Here is a 16780-nt window from a genome sequence, read left to right as displayed (position 1 = left end):
TGGTCTGGTCCTACATTAGAAGGAGTTTTGGCAAGTAGGAGTCAGTGTCAACACCTTTTTAGCCACATTTGAGCAACAAGAGAGGTTTGAGGGAGTGGCTCTCAGATTAAGTCTACCTGGAGTCCATTATTAAGTTCAATTTGTCTGTTCCTGTAGTCTTGGTATCATCTCAAAGTGCTGGACCAGCATTTCTGGTTAGAAGCATATTATGTTAGGAGTTGTACTTCTGCAAAAATTTGACAAGTAACGTAACAGATACACAGTTTAAAAAGGGAAAATACAGAGTAAAATTCATAGTAATGACAATCTCAGTTTGCATAATGGTTTTGAGCCATGAACCCAGGCTTAAAAATGCAACCAATTGTGTAAATCAAATGACCATTATCCTGTCAAGTGAAAATGGCAGGCAGTAAGAGGGTAAGCGTCTCATGATACTGCATCTTATGGAAAAGCTGTCTATAGTGTGAGAACGTCAACTTCTCATCTCAGTTTGTAGTTTGAATGTCTTTGGTTATGGCATCAGGTGGTTTGCTGAACTTTTTTTGTGGCTATAAATCTGGCATGTTTGTTCCTTAAAATTTGTTCCTTAAAATTAATCTAGTTTCAGCTCATAGGGCTTTAAGAATAGAATGGTAGAGTAGCTGGAAGAACTTTTAATAATTAATATATTTCTTTAATTCCATGGAAGAAAGATTGGAAGAATCTAGAATAATTTAGGTTTAGGATCTAGTCTAGATTATAGGTAGAGAATAAGAACTTGAAAACAATGCATAGAGCTAGAATCTAACAACAGGTATGTTACAGCATTTTTCTTTCTTTTTTTTTTTTTTTTTTGAGATGGAGTCTTACTCTGTTGCCCAAGCGGGAGTGCAGTGGCGCGATCTTGACTCACTGCAACCTCCGCCTCCAGAAGAACAATTCTTCTGCCTCAGCCTCCTGAGTATAGGACTACAGGTGACCACCACCACGCCCAGCTAATTTTTTTTTTTTTTTTTTTGAGACGGAATTTTGCTCTTTTTCCCAGGCTGAAGTGTAGTGGTGCGATCTCTGCTCACTGCAACCTCCGCCTTCTGGTTTCAAGCGACTCTCCTGCCTCAGCATCCCGAGTGGCTGGGATTACAGGCACCAGCCACCACACCGGGGTAATTTTTGTATTTTTAGTAGAGATGAGGTTTCACCATGTTGGCCAGGCTGGTCTCGAACTCCTGACCTCGTGATCCTCCCACCTTGGCCTCCCAAAGTGCTGGGATTACAGGTGTGAGCCACCTTGCCTGGCCAATTTTTTGTATTTTTTAGTAGAGATGGGGTTTCACCGTGTTAGCCAGGATAGTCTAGATCTCCTGACCTCGTGATCTGCCCGCCTTGGCCTCCCAAAGTGCTGGGATTACAGGCATGAGCCATCACCCCTGGCCTTTTCTTTTTTGAGACAGGATCTTACTTTGTCACCCAGGCTGGAGTACAGTGGTGCGATCATAGCTCACTGCAGCCTCGGCCTCCTGGGCTCAGGTGATCCTCCCACCTCTGCCTCCTGAATAGCTGGGACTACAGGCACACACCACCACCACACCCAGCTAATTTTTTGTATTTTTGTAGAGATGAGGTTTTGCCATGTTGCCCAGACTGGTCTTGAACTCCTGGGCTCAAGCAATTCACCTGCCTCAGCCTCCCAAAGTGCTGAGATTACAAGCATGAGCCACAGTGCCTGGCTATAGCATTTCTTTAGAAACTTAACTTTTTCTTTCTACACCGATCACATAGGAATTTCAGATTTAGAAAACTTTTGAGGCTAAGAAGCCAAATCAAGGCAGATTTTACATTTTACCTATAGTCCTAAGGTTCTTGGGCCTGCTAGAAAGTGACAGTTTTTACTCATTAACTATCAGGCTGGAGGCTGGGCACAGTGGCTCATGCCTGTAATCCCAGCACTTTGGGAGCCGAGGTGGGTGGATTGCCTGAGGTCAGGAGTTCGAGACCAACCTGACCAACATGGTGAAACCCTGTCTCCACTAAAAATACAAAAATTAGCCGGGCGTGGTGGCGCTTGCCTGTAATGCCAGCTACTCAGGAGGCTGAGGCAGGAGAGTTGCTTGAACCCGGGAGATGGAGGTTGTAGTGAGCCGAGACCGCACCATTGCACTCCAGCCTGGACAACAAGAGTGAAACTCCGTCTCAAAAACAAAATGAAACTATCAGGCTGGGAACCCTTGAAGGGCATCCTATGTTCTCAAATACGATGTTCCAGTCAAAGCCTTGGTAATATAACCAGTATTTTCAATTGCACTCTATAAAAAAAGAGCAAATTTTTATTGAACTTATGCACATGACCATGTTGCCATAAAAAAATAAGAATAAGGCCGGGCGCGGTGGCTCACGCTTGTAATCCCAGCACTTTGGGAGGCCGAGGCAGGTGGATCACGAGGTCAGGAGATCGAGACCACGGTGAAACCCCGTCTCTACTAAAAATACAAAAAATTAGCTGGGTGTGGTGGCGGGCGCCTGTAGTCCCAGCTACTCGGAGAGGCTGAGGCAGGAGAATGGCGTGAACCCGGGAGGCGGAGCTTGCAGTGAGCCGAGATCGCGCCACTGCACTCCAGCCTGGGCGACAGAGCGAGACTCCGTCTCAAAAAAAAAAGAATACTCCCAAGTAGTTTCTAAATTTCGGAGGGATCAAGTAGGGAAGAAAAGAAAATGCTGCCATGTTTCTTCACAAAAGTATATTTTACCAAACTCTTATAGATAGCTTAAGAGAAAAAAGTTCCTTAAACTTGAAAATAAAACATTTAAGGAAAGAACCAATAATATTTTACATAAAAGTAACAAAAAAGGCCGGGTGCAGTGGCTCACACCTGTAATCCCAGCACTTTGGGAGGCTGAGGCAGGTGGATCACCCAAGGTCAGGAGTTTGAGACCAGCCTGACCAACATGGTAAAACCCCGTCTCTACTAAAAATACAAAAATTAGCTTGGCATGGTGGCACATGCCTGTAATCCCAGCTACTTGGGAGGCTGAGCAGGAGAATCACTTGAACCCAGGAGGTGGAGGTTGCAGTGAGCCCAGATCACGCCACTGCACTCCAGCCTGGTCGACAGAGCAGGACTCTTGGGGGAAAAAAAATAAAATAAAAAATGTAACCAAAACATTACCTTCATCAGTGTTACTTAATCTTATGTAATTAATTTTTTTCCGCTTGATCTTGATTAGCAGTTTCATGAATTCAAGTCTCTTCATTAGAGTTCTGAAAAAATTTTATTTAGTCTTGATCTTATAGTTATTAGTAACCTAGACTTAAGAGTTTTGTTAGTCTTTTCTGTGAATCTGATTGCAGATATCTTTAGAGAAAATCAAAACTGTTGATGACAGAGACTTAAAATAATCATGATTAAAAATTGGATGGAAATTGATTATAATCAGCAATTGACAAGGAAATTTGGCTATGTTCTGGCTTATGACATAATAACCAGATTTATGACTGATATATTAGATTTCTAGGAGTTTTATACAATTTTGGAACATTCTTATCAATAACTTATCCATTCATGTAACTGAAAGAAGATCTTGCCTCACTTACTATTTGAGAAGGTTTCCCAAACCATTTTCTAAATAATCCTAATTTTAGTAGCTCTAACATTCTTTTACCTTCTCTGGGGCCCAATTGGAAAATCCCAAAGTTAAATCTAGCTTAAAAAGACTTAACTTAGAATTTTGATATTGGGGAAGCCCATCAAAGATGCCAAAAGATACAAAGCACTTGATCAAAACAGGATCATATGGCACAGTGAAATAATAGTCATGCATTTAACCACAGTGATAATCAAGACTTCAGAAGAAATAGAGAAAATTATATGGATGTGAAAGCAATCCTTTCAAAGCTCAGTTTTCCTAAGTAATAAAAAAAAAAAATCTACTAAAGACAGCATAGGAATTTATCTTGGTAAAACATAAAATCTTTAGATTTTATTTTTATTTTATTTTTTTGAGACAAGGTCTCACTCTGTCACCTAAGTTGGAATACAATGGCAAAATTTTGGCTCACTCCAACCTCTGCCTCCTGGGCTCAAGTGATCCTTCCACCTTAGTTCCCTGAGTGGCTGGGACTACAGGTATGCACCACCATGCCCAGATAATTTTTTTAATTTTTTATACAGATGGGGTTTCGCCACGTCACCCAGGCTGGTTTCAAACTTCTAAGCTGAAGCGATCCACTCACCTTGGCCTCCCAAAGTGCTGGGATTACAGACGAGAGCCACTGCACCTGGCCCAAGATTCTTTCTCATACAAAATTATTATTTTTAACTTTCCTTACCAAAAATACTCTTCATACCTACAACTTTCTTCATGTCTCTCTCCCGTAGTTACCAGTTCCTTTCTACCTTGTTTCTAGTTCCTTTCCAAATTTACTTTTTGAAATTACCTTTAAATAATCTCCCAATTAGACAAAATTATTCTTTTTTTCTCAAAGAGAAAAAACCATTTTATAATTTTTAGAAGCATATTTCTCCATAACATAATTTTTAATGTGTACTAACGGACCAAAATATATTTAATCTTTCTATAAAATTTAAGAAGCAGGAACAAAAATATTTATGTTCAGTCATTTGTTTCAGTTTTTTATCTTATTTGGAAATGACCCAGACATTTAATGAACATCTATCATTTAATTGAGCATAATTTTAGATTTCTGATTAGCCAGGTTTAGTGGCACACACCTGTAATCCCAGCTATTTGGGAGGCTAAGGCAGGAGGATTGCTTGAGCCCAGGAGTTTGTGAACAGCCTGGCTACATAGTAAGATGCCACATTAAATAAAAAATAAAAATAAATACACTTTAAAAGATTTCAAATTACATGAAAAGTTCATTTATAAATGTTTTTCCTCTTTATATTTACATGATGTATTTATTTTTAACAGTTTACCTAGATTACTTATGAAAACTGAGATATTAGACAAAGCTTGTCATCATTTCAAGTTATTTCTCTGTTAACCATTTTTATAGCCTCTGAATATCAAGTGTTCACCTAAGAAATTTAAAGTTAAATATATGGGCATTTTGTTGATAACACAGGAAATACAGCTGATTTTATGAAGCCAACAATATTAAATTAGCCTTATTCACCAAAGGGTTACACAAAGATTATTCTGTTTTTAAGCTGAATTTTATAGTTTAATATCTAACAGAGACCAGCATGCAGCCAAAAATGCATACCGACTATTTTGAAGAGATTTCTATTTTTATGTTATCAATAATTTAAAAACCAGCTTATTTATTAAAGATTTACTTCTAAAAGGCATTTAGGTTAATTACTATATATTTTCTATGAGTGCTCAGTTATCTAAGCTAATCTGAATAGAATTCCCTCAGGGATTTCTGGCTGATTATGTCAGATTTTACCACGTAGACACAACATATATAATACGTGTACATATGCATAAACACATCAGATGCTTACATATGCACACAAATCTTACAGCTTTCATTTTAAAATTTTAGTCATGAGAGAGTAATACAAACTCACCAGCTTATAAAAGATGCTTGGATCCAGCTTATACTTCTGACAAAATGGCTAAATTTTGCTCCGATAACTAATCCGGTAAAAGCTGTGGACCACAATTTTCGTGAACAGTTTAGCTTTTTAAAATCTCTTTCATCCTTTTCCTTTTTTCTGTTTCAAAGAGTTTGGGGGTAACTCTTCAGTGTTTACATTTTAACTAAGACCAACTGAATAGTATAAGAAAAACAGTCTCCAAGTGGCCTTGAATTAGTAGCAAATTTATCTTTTGTTTGCTGGTCTGGTTTACCTGAATAGTCAGTGTGGATGGGCAAGCATTTTGGCTGTGTGTGTGTGTGTGTGTGTGTGTGTGTGTGTGTGTGTGTGTGTGTGTTTCTTTTTTGGCTTTTTCTGGTGCCTTGTGTCAGACTTCAGCAATGTTTATGCTGGACAGAGAAACCTTATATTATTGCTCTGAGCTCATGATTTTCACCTGTTTGGTCTAGAAGCCCAACTTTTTTTTTTTTTTTTGAGACGGAGTCTGGCTCTGTCACCCAGGCTGGAGTGCAGTGGCATGATCTCAGCTCACTGTAACCTCTGCCTCCTGGGTTCAAGCGATTCTCCTGCCCCAGCCTCCCAAGTAGCTGGGATTACAGGTGCCTGCCACCATGCCTGGTTAATTTCTGTATTTTTAGTAGAGATGGGGTTTCACCATGTTGGCCAAGTTGGTCTCGAACTCCTGACCTCAAGTGATCTGTCTGCCTCGGCCTCCCCAAAGTGCTGGGATTACAGGTGTGAGTCACCGAACCTGGCCTTGAGAACCTAACTTTTATAAGCATTTACCTAGTTCTTTTTCTTTTAGACTATTAATCCTTCAATTAACTGTTCTGTCACCTTAAGCAGTTGTTAGACAAACCTAAATTTACATTTACAAAAGGTATCTAGGTTGTTGGCTGCCATGAAGCTGTTGTAATTTGTAAAGCCATTAATTTGAAAGACCTTTAAGACCAAAAAAAAAAAATCTTGGCTGGAATGCCATTAGGAGAGAGTGTTATCTCAACACCAGCAGAAAAGTTAGCAGATTCAAAGTAGAGATCTTAGAAGGATCCATATGTTAACATTGTAATTGGAGGGTTTGTGTTTTTTTTTCTTTTTTAGAGAGTTTGATTAATGACCATTGAGCTCTGAATTTTCCTTCATGTAATTTGCCCATCAGTTAAAAAATATGCATAAGAATGGGCCATATTATATAGCTGGCTGGAGTCTCAGAAAACCTGGCATGCCTTAGTGTTTGTGAATCCCATTCCATTTCTTATTAATCTCTCAAGAGCAAAGATAATCCTATAAATCCACCAGAGAATGTCAGGAGTCTGGACTGGTATTTTAGATCATGGCAACTGCCCTCATGGCTTTTAATTAGTCATCCACTAATGTCTGCCATTTGGAATGTTTATTTTTGCTCTTGGAGGATTTCCAGAAATCAGCAAAGGAAAAGGGCCAAATCATTTACAGACACACATAACCAAACCAAAATGAGACCAAAAATTAGTGTTCACAATACTTTTAACCCAGGTGTGCAGATTAAACACACTATTAAATTAGGCATGCAGGAAGAACCAAAAGTAAATTCTCCAGAAAAGACTTGCCTCACAGATAGGATATAAATTCTGTAGAAACCAGAGCACTCAAACCAGAAGGGTACTTGTCCTCATCCCAGAAAGGACTTTCCAGAAAAGACAAAAAGTCTTTTATCATCCCAGGAGGGATGTAATGTCCATTATTAAAGGAAGACTTGTAACTGAAACAAATCCTCTATAAAGTGAAAAACAATTCACCAGAGGGAGGGAGTCTGAGAATCCTACAGGAGATTCACCCAGCTGGAAAAGGCAACTCATGAAGATGGAGCGCACAAAGGGCTCAGTCAGTATACACTCAGTTTCAGGGGCCTCTGATTCTTCTGAAGTGAGCCTGCCTCATCCCACTTCTGACACCATTTATGTCAACCTCAATAACAAACGGAGTGAGGTCCTCTAAAAGAAAATGATATTTATTTGGTAATAAGGTATTGTAATGGGAATACATGTGTGATAGTAAACCATGTGCATATTCAGGGACTTGAAGGAAGACAAAGGTTTTCAAAGGAAAAATGAGGATTACATAATTGTTTTGAGATAATTATCCTTGGCTACAAGGATCAATAACAATGGTAGTGCCAGTTTGGGGTTGGACAGTCAGTTGCTGAGCGGATGTCTTTGCAGAAGTATTTTTTTGGTATAAGGTTGTGATGGTCTTTGTGCTAGGTTGTGGTTTTCACAAGGTTGTGGTCTTTTTGTAATAGTTTTTGTTACCAGGCATTTATGCATGAGAACTCTCTCTCCACCTTTTTTTTTTTTTAACACAAAAGTGACTGTTTTTTTTGTTGTTATTTGTTGTTTCTCTTTCTTTTTTTCTTTTTCTTTTTTCTTTCTCTCTCTTCTTTCCTTTTTTTTTTTTTTTTTTTTTTTTTTTTTTGTGACAGAGTCTCCCTCTGTTGCCCAGGCTGGAGTGCAGTGGTGCAGTCTTGACTCACTGCAACCTCTACCTCCTGGGTTCAAGCAATTATCCTGCCTCAGCCTCCTGAGTAGCTGGGATTATAGGCATGCATCGCCATGTCTGGCTCATTTTTTGGGGTTTTATCATGTTGGCCAGGCTGGTCTTGAACTCTTGGCCTCATGTGATCCACCTGCCTCGGCCTCCCAAAGTGCTGGGATTACAGGCGTGAGTCACCATGCCAGGCCAGTAATGGCTTTTAATTCTAACCACTTTCGCAAGTTTATCTGGTTTGGGATTTGCTTGGCTTCTTGAATCTGAAGGTTTATGTTTGTTGCCAAATTTTGGAAGTTCTCAGGTGTTATTTTTTTGAGTGCTTTTTTTGTTTTGGAGATAGGGGTCTCACTCTGTTGCCCAGGCTGGAGTGCGGTGGTGTGATCACAGGTCACTGCAGCCTCGACCTCCTGGGCTCAAGCAATTCTGCCACCTCAGCCTCCAGAGTAGTTGGGACTACAGGCACACACCATCACGCCCAGCTAATTTTAAAGTTTTTCTGTAGAGACAGGGTCCCACTCTGTTGCCCAGGCTGGTCTTGAGCTCCTGGACTCAAGCAATTCTCCCACTTCAGCCTTCCAAAGAGTTAGGATTACAGACATGAGCCACCGTACCCGGCCTCGAGTGTTTTCTTAGCCTCTTTCTATTTCCCTCTTCTTCGCTGACACAAATGTTAGATCTTTTGTTATGGTCACACAGGTCCCTGAGACGCTGTTCATTTTTTTCAATCTGTTTTCTCTCTGTTGTTGAGATTGGGTAATTTCTGTTGTTTTGTTTCCCAGTTTATGGTGCATTCTTTCCTTTCCCATCCATTCCACTCTTAAGCCCATCCACTGATTTTGGTTATTGTATTTTTTTAGTTCTAAAATTTCCAAAAGGTTCTTTATATCTTTTCTTTGCTCAGACTTTTGACTTTTTCATTTGCTACAAGTGTGTTTATAATTATTTGTTGAAACATTCTTATGGCTGCTTTAAAATATTTGTCAGATAATTCTAATATCTGTCTGTCTTGGTGTTGATATCTTTTTTTTTTTTTTAAAAGACGCAGTGTCCCTCTGTTGCCCAGGCTGGAGTGCAGTGGCGCAATCTCGGCTCACTGCAACCTCCGCCTCCCAGGCTCAAGCCATTCTCCTGCCTCAGGCTTCCGAGTAGCTGGGACTACAGGTGTGTGCCACCACGTCCGGCTAAGTGTTGACATCTATTGATTATTGCCTTTTAAATTCAGATTGAGAGTTTTCTGGATATTGGTATGATAAGTGATTTTCTATTGAAACTTGGACATTTCTGTTTCTCATTCTTATTTAAACCTTCTCTTTTAGCTGACTTTGACACCACTCTAGCAAGGGAAAAGGAAATAGCATATTACTGCCAGGTTGGGGGTCAAAGTCCAGCTTCCCCACCTGGCCTCCACTGACACCTGAGGTAGGAGGCTGCTTGTTATTGCTGGGGTGCCGTGGCGCTCCCGGCTGCCCCTGTAGTTTCCACTGACTCCCAAGGCGGGAGCAGTGTCACAATCACTGGGTGCTGGTGAGCGTTCTGCCTCCTCACCAGGCCCCCTCTGACACCGTGCATGAGATTGTTGGGCACCTCATTATAGCTTTGTGAGGGCAGAGGTCTTGGCCTTTGCTGATCTGGGTGGGGCCCCATTTTTCCTGTGGTGTTTGGCTGGAGTAGAGCAGTTATTTATTGTCTAAATTTTCTGTCTTGCTAAGCTGCCCCTTTCCTGGTCCTCTGGCTGGAAAGAACAGGTTTTTGTCTCTGCCCACTGGTGTTTCCATTGGGGGTTGTAATCGTACTTAGTGGGAAGAGCAGGGAAAAGAGCATTTACTGATCTTCTGAGACATAGGCGTTAGTTTACTTTTGATAGCTGTTGTCAAGGTGTCCTTGTTACATGTGGTGCACACGTCAGTTTTCCATTGTTTCTTTTTCTTAAGGGTGCATTTTGCTATGCAGAAATGTTTAGTTTTTATAGACTCAAATATATTAATCCTTTTTAAAAAATGGATTCAGGGTTTTGTAACATGTTTGGAAAGGCCTTTCTCAAACCAAGCTTATTAAAAAAAACCTCCCATTTTCTTCTAGCTTTGAGTTTTGTTTTTTGTTTTTACATTTAAATATGTGAGCCATCTGGAATTTATTTTGGCATAAGTTGGAACAGGAATCTCCCTGCGCTCCCTCCCCCTTGGCTACCCAATTGTCCCAGCTCCATTTACTGAGTAGTATTTTATGGTGTTAGGAAAATTCTATTTGGTAAATGGTTGTTTATAATAGTATTCCTAACAGCCGAATCCTGAAAAAAGCGGTCTCAAAGTATTAGAGGCTGCATGGAGGAGGGGATGGTTCAGACTTTAGCTTTCCTTGTTGTTAGTTGATGACAGCGGGTGGGTGCAGTGTGAGCCCCAGGCTGAACTGCATGACACACTAGATGGTCCTGTCCCTATCTATGGGACTTGGATACCCTCTGGGTTCAGGAAGCCAGGGGTGGCCACGGCTGACTAGAGGGTGTTTTGAGCTGCCTTGGAAAGTGCTCCAGCTTGAAAGTTTCTCCTCCTCCATGGCCTGGTCATTGCTGAGGATTGATCTATCCCAATTTTCAATAGTAACAACCCAGCTGCCTAGGAGTCTGAAGGGTAGGCTCATGAGGATGTGGAGGAATATGACAGAAATGAGCCCCTGAAGGGGGAGAAAGGAGTGAGTGGAAGAGGCCGGAGATTGTGCCTCACACAGAGGCAGAATGTGTAAGGTGGCCCCAGAAGGGATGATGATAGCAGCTATGTGTCCTGGTGCCCTGACGACACTAGTTACGACCCGACCTTTCTCTTCTGGCTGTCAGGTTTCTTCTGCTTAGGAAAGAGCGCCATAGCCAGGGAGCCAAGGGATGTGGGGATGAAGAACCCCTCTGGAATGTGAGGCCCTCCCCCACGGGGCCTCAGTGGACTTTCCCAACTCAACGCAGTGTGGCCTACAAAGCCCTAGTTGGGAGTAACAACCTGGGATTTGGCTCTCTCTCTGCCATTCGCTGGCAGGCTGGCTAGGAGAAAATCATTTTCCAAGTCTGGACCTTGTTTTCTCTACCAATAAAAGAGGTTAAGTTTTAGACATAAACAACTATTGTTTATGTTCAATATGGGTATTGAACTGGATGAGTGAATTTTTTTTAAGGCCCTTTTAAGAAATGGAAGAGTCCACAGAAACTTAGGAATAAAAGCGTTCAGTGCTAGGCAGCTGGGGTTGAAGCAGGCCTAGGAACAGGGGCTCTGGCAGCTGGAGCCACTGGACCAGATGGGGCTCAAGGTCCCTCCCACTGGCCCTGGGCCCTGCTTTATGAATAGAGGTGACACCACCTGTCCGGAAAGGAATGGGGCTAATGAGATGGTTGCCTGGAAAGCTAGCCGAGCTGGAACACAGGTGCTCCATCAATGAAGGGGCCGCTATGACCGCTTGCTTGTGCCTTCCCAAATTCTCCCCTTTAAATACAGCTCAGCACCCCGCCCCTTCCTCCCCCTGCCACCAGCCCTCTGGGAGCACTTTGCCCTCTGCATCCCTACCATAGCACAGCAGCTTCGGGCTGGTAGCTAGTTGTTTATGTCTAAAACTTAACCTCTGCAATCCAAGCAAGTTCCTGAAAGGAGACCACTTTCTTTCATAGCTCTAGATCCCCCAGGCTGCTTGGGAGGCAGATGTTCGATTCATGTCTGTGGGTGGACAAGCCCAGACCAGGAGGCAGAAGAGATGCAACTGCAGCAGTAACTAGAATGTGGCCCTGGCTTGGTGTTCACAGCATGATGCTCCTAAGGAGGGGAAGGTGAATTGTGGGGCCCTTGCACCTCACAGGGCAGCTGTAACTATCAGAGAGTGCGAGACAGAAAGCCAAACAAACAGCCAAGCTGTCATCATCTCAGCCAAACGGCGTAGGACGCAACTCACCGACCCTGAGCCTGCGTCTCACCTATGCCCACGCCTCTGCCAGAAAACAATCAATCAAGACGCTTTCCAATTCAAAGACTCGGAAGAATTAAGGCTGCGTTCATGTCGCTTCTCATTTATTAATTCAGTCTGTTCTAAGTTGTACAGTTATGAAAATAACAAAACCAAAGCTGGAAGCCCAGGAATATTTACACTCTCTTGGGTAGTGAGGTCAGTCTATGTTGTTGCACAGATTGGTTATGTTTGGTACCTCAAAATGTTTATAATTCAGACAAAATCAGACAGATTAACAATTTTATGTACAGTAAAACAAAAGGGGAAGTCATTCAAGTATCAAAATACAGAGACAAAGATTAAATAACATTTTTATTACAGTTCAGTCTGTTGCCACACCATGAGCAACAATACTTGTGAGCTGCTTTCTGCTGGCCTGGGCATCTCAAAGACAGACCCCGTTCAGACTGGTTTTCTGATGTCTCTGACTGCAGCTCTGCCTGCTGCCTGCTCAAACCCGAGCGTCTCGGGAACTCCCATTAGTGTCTGACGCTGGAGGGCTCAGGAGGGATGCAGAGCACTGCACACGCAGAGCCTGTCGGGAAGGTCTTATGTGCTGAGCAGCTGGTGGGCAGGGGAGAAGAGGTGGACAAGAAGCCTGTGGCTGGGACAGGTACTAAGCCCATCTGAAGTCTCCCACCTGAATGGGCTCCTTCACAGTTCAGAAACGCAGCGACAGGGTCTGCCCCTGGTGTGACCTGCACTTGGAGAAGTGCAAAAGTAGGGGCCTTCCCACTTGAAGCCTGTCCTTAAAGTTACAATAACCTTTCTAGGAAAGGGAGACTACCTGCCCCAGAGGAGAAGAAAAGAAAGGAAGAAAGAAAGGCCCAGTCATTTTCCTTTCTTGAATATTCAGAAATAAACCAATCTCTAAACAGAACCCAGAGCCAGAGCAGACTAGCCAAGGCTTCCAGTATGAAAATACCCTGAATAAATAAAGATGATATAGCAGCTTCAAGCAGAAGAAACACCTATGGATGATCTAAGCACAAACGACAGCTTGAGGAGTGTATCGTAGTGTCTGCAGTTTCTTTCGGACCTACCGCCCCCCAACAGAGGCCCATTTAGATGTGGCCTGGCCCCTCAGGAGGAAGACGGGCACCAGCATGCACGCAGCAGCAGCACAGTCTACTCTGGATGCTTTAGGGTTCCTGGTCAACTCTTAGAAGAAAGTCGGGGCTGAGTACTGTATAGCATTAGCTCATGGGAATCCTCACAGGCCCTGAAAGGAGCAGGAAATGAAGTAAAACTGCAAGGTGTCGAGGTCTTCGTTTAGTACCGCGAAGTGGAGGAGGGCCTGCCTCTGCCGCAGAGAGAGCTGAGTCCCAGGACCCAACCTGCCGGGCGCTTAGCAGATAGATAGAAACCCACAAGGCCTGGCCTCTAGCCAGCCAGAGACAGCCCCACTTCTGATTTTTGGCCAACCACATGGGTTAAGAATGTACTCCCTGCACATACACACCAACAAAGAATTTAAATTCACAGCCTTTGCTGGGGAAACAGGAGTGTTGCTGAAGCCTGGACTATTCATCCTGGGACCTGACTGACCTATGCCAGGAAAGCTTGGAGCCTGCTAAAGTGCCCACAGGAGGAACTGGGCACACAGCTGAGCCAGCTTTGCCTCTCAAATCCACAGCAGTTTCCCCTGCATTTCTACTCTAGTCCAGAGGGAAGAATGCAACCCAAGTTACTTTTAAAAGCAAAGCGAGCAGCAGGAAAGCTTAAGAAGCAGAGGCGCACCGGGACGCCAGCCTGCCCCAAAGGCCACGCGGGGGAGCCTCAATGCACTGTCACCTTATTTAGCTTTTTCCACACCGGGGGCCAGGGATGGGCCCAGCAGCCGAGAGTGTAACCGTCAAACATAATTCAGCGAATCAAAATGAGCCCCAATCACACAGGCTGATTAGACAAATCACAAATTGGCAAGTAGCAACCTTAGCTGACCTACTCCAAACATTAATGCCCCAAACAAAGCTGCTTTTCCTGTTCTCTGACACAACGCAGGCAGTACGGCGCTAGCCAGCCCAGGGCAGTGCTCCGGTCACTGACAGGTAAGAGGCCAGGGAGAGGCCTGGCACTCTGGTGCTGGCTGACTTCCCAGCACTAGAAACTGCACACTTTATCTTCATTTGGCCACTGAACCTTCCCATTGGGAACCCCGGAAATGGACCGGAAACGTTTGAGTTGCTCAGGTGCCTCTAAGGCTGTGTTCTTACGAGAAGCCTGTGTCCAGCCCCTGAAGGGGACAGGAAGTTGGGCAGTTCATAAAGAGCAGCAGCTGATATGGTCGGGTTTGAAAAGCAGACGCACCGTACTCAATTCTGCCCGAGCCTGCTCCGTTCCCCTCACCCACAGGCCACCGCCTCCTCTTCAGACCCACTGAGCTATACCCAGGTCCCATCCTGAGGACAGAGGCTGTGCAGGCTGGCCTCTGAACCAACCTCAGCTCCCCTGTCCTCTGCCCCGTGGCCATTTGTCTAAAGATTGGCAGTATGACCTAGAGGTTTGAGCCAAGTGTTAAAAGTTCATTTTGTAAAAAGATTTTTTTTCTGTTAAAAACAATGTGTTCTGAACAAGTCACTTCTTGACCCTCTGGAATGCCAGTCCCATCTGCTAGCTGCCTGGAGTGCTTCTCCACAGCCAAGGCAGGGCTCGTTCTGCAAGACGTGGTGGTGGCAGGCCCAGGCCAAGTGGCCAAGAGGAGGTCCTGCAGGTGGAGGTGAGGCCTGGGTCTTCAAAGCTGCAGGTGAGGCGACGGCGGTGGTGGCAGTGGGAGCCTATGCCCCCACGTCTATGTTTCCGCAGCACAGTGTGGTTCCTCAGTGGCTCAGCTTGGCAGAAGCAAACAATGGGGGGAGGAAAGGGTTAACCAATGGGGCCTACGGACGGTGGAGGAAACGGAAAGGAAACAGAGCAGGACAGAAGATCCCTCACAGCCTCCCCTGGGCACCCTCCATGCCTGCTTTGAGCACCCACAGCCCGCAGCCCCCGCCGCCTCTGGCTCAGCGACTCTGCTCAGGAAGGCACAAGGATGGGTGGGTGCGCAGGACCTACCCGGTTTATCGACTTGGGTTTTGACTGCCCTGGCCGACTGGCTTTCCTAGTGGACTCTGCTATGTATGCCCAGCTGCCTATGGGCACCGCTTCCTTCCTGTCTCCTGCCATCCAAACTGATTTGCCCGCACTGGAGAACGGGGGGCCTCTTCAAAGACTCAGCTCCACCATCCCAGCTGCTGAGCTGCTGCGAGGGGACGGCCTCTCCTCTCGGAGGAGTCAGGAGCCTGAGGGAGGCGGTCAGGGGCGCACTGGACGGCGCTATCTGTGATCCCCCACCGTGGAGAATGTCAGAAAGCTCCCAGAGGACAATGGAGGCCACTTGGTCCAGGTCCCTGTCCTCCAGCAGCTCTGTTCTGTGAGGGAAGAAGGTGCGCCGTGTGTGCAGGGCACAGGCTGCCGCCTCGTTGGTTCTACGGAAGGCCTTCCTCCTCAATGAGCTAGACTCCAGAGCCAGGCCCAAGGCTGCCAGGCCTTGAGACTCCATGGCGAAGATAGAGGGGCTGTCCACATACGTGCCACCCCCCTCCTTGGAGGGGAAGGCCCATCAGGACTGAGACACCTGCTGTGTGAGCCAGCCTGTGAGTGTTCAGATACCCAGAGCCCCAAGCGGGGCAGTCAGCACGGACCCAAGGGCCGGGTGCATATCTTGGGCCCTCACAGAAAGCAGTCTGTCCCTGGTCCAGCCACATCACTGAGCTCAAGGTCTCACAAGGGCCTAGCCATGAGAGTGAGGCCAGCACCTCAGAGCAGCGGAGGACAGTGGGGTGGGGCTGCAGGCCGGCTGTAAGCAGAGTGCTGGGGACTCTGGCACTGGGTGGTCACAGTGGTTGGTTGTTTCAGGAGAGGTGAGAACAGTCAGCTAGCTCTTGGCAACGGTGCCCAGCTGTGGCTCAGTACAGCAGACAGGAGGAGGGAGCCACACAGCCCAGCCCAACCCCAGGGAGCTATCAGTGCCGTTGGGATTCTGCTGGAGACTGCCCTGCCCGTCGGGGTTCACAGTGCCTGCCCGTGGAGGCTTCCGGGGTGCAACAGAACCCCTGAGCCCTCTTGGTGCCCACCTCAAAGACAACTCACCCCCTCAAGCTGTCCTCAGCCCAAGGGGGAGAATTCACAGTGTTCGGTGGTGGTAGGTGCGAGAGTTGCGAGTGTACAGCGTCTACGCTGCCGCCCGCCCAAGAGGAGCAGGTCCCAGTGCAGGTGGGGCCTTGGCATCAGCAGCTGGAAGGAGAGAGTTGAGGACAGCAGAAAGATCGGATGGCAAAGGCACAGTGAGACTAGTGGAGACAGGGAGTGGGTTGTTTTAGAAGATAGTGGTCTCATACTTGGTGCTGAGGCTCCGCTTAGAGTCTGGTTTGGGGTCCACAACCCAGGAGACACTGGCATGGGATTGGGCATCTTGGTCCATATCGGGTGGTTCCAGCTGCCAAACAAGGAAGCAGTCAAGAGTCAGAGGGAGCTCTGTGCCAGGGCTGGAGGCAGGAGACCCCTCCCACCCCCAGGCCAGGCTGTGGCCCCTGTGCTGGGAGGGGCAGCCCTTATTCTCCTCAGCCAAAGAGCAGGCCCCTGGGGGCAGGCAGAGGAGGGACATGCTCCTGGAGCATCTTGGGGAGGGCCACCTCCAGGCACAACTTCTCTCCGGGATTTCTTGGGATTGCTCAGTTAAAGGACCCCTG

At 45.5% G+C, this 16780-nt stretch overlaps 1 protein-coding gene across 8 annotated transcripts in view; it reads right to left on the bottom strand.

The window, feature by feature from the left end:
- Window positions 1–12084: 12084 nt before the first annotated feature.
- Window positions 12085–16780, bottom strand: part of ANKS1A (ankyrin repeat and sterile alpha motif domain containing 1A) — a 204557-nt gene continuing 199861 nt past the window's right edge. For 5 of the 8 annotated variants that reach the window (XM_030802656.1, XM_030802653.1, XM_030802659.1 and 2 more), the window contains one exon: window positions 12085–16527. In XM_030802656.1, the coding sequence (XP_030658516.1) occupies window positions 16408–16527 (120 nt within the window). In that variant the 3' untranslated portion in view covers window positions 12085–16407. The remainder of the gene's footprint in view (window positions 16528–16780) is intronic. The other 3 variants (XM_030802657.1, XM_030802655.1, XM_030802654.1) reach the window with 2 other exon arrangements.

This window comes from Nomascus leucogenys, chromosome 22a (assembly GCF_006542625.1).
Source record: "Nomascus leucogenys isolate Asia chromosome 22a, Asia_NLE_v1, whole genome shotgun sequence".
Lineage (NCBI taxonomy): Eukaryota > Metazoa > Chordata > Mammalia > Primates > Hylobatidae > Nomascus > Nomascus leucogenys.
This window is presented reverse-complemented; position numbering and strand designations above follow the sequence as displayed.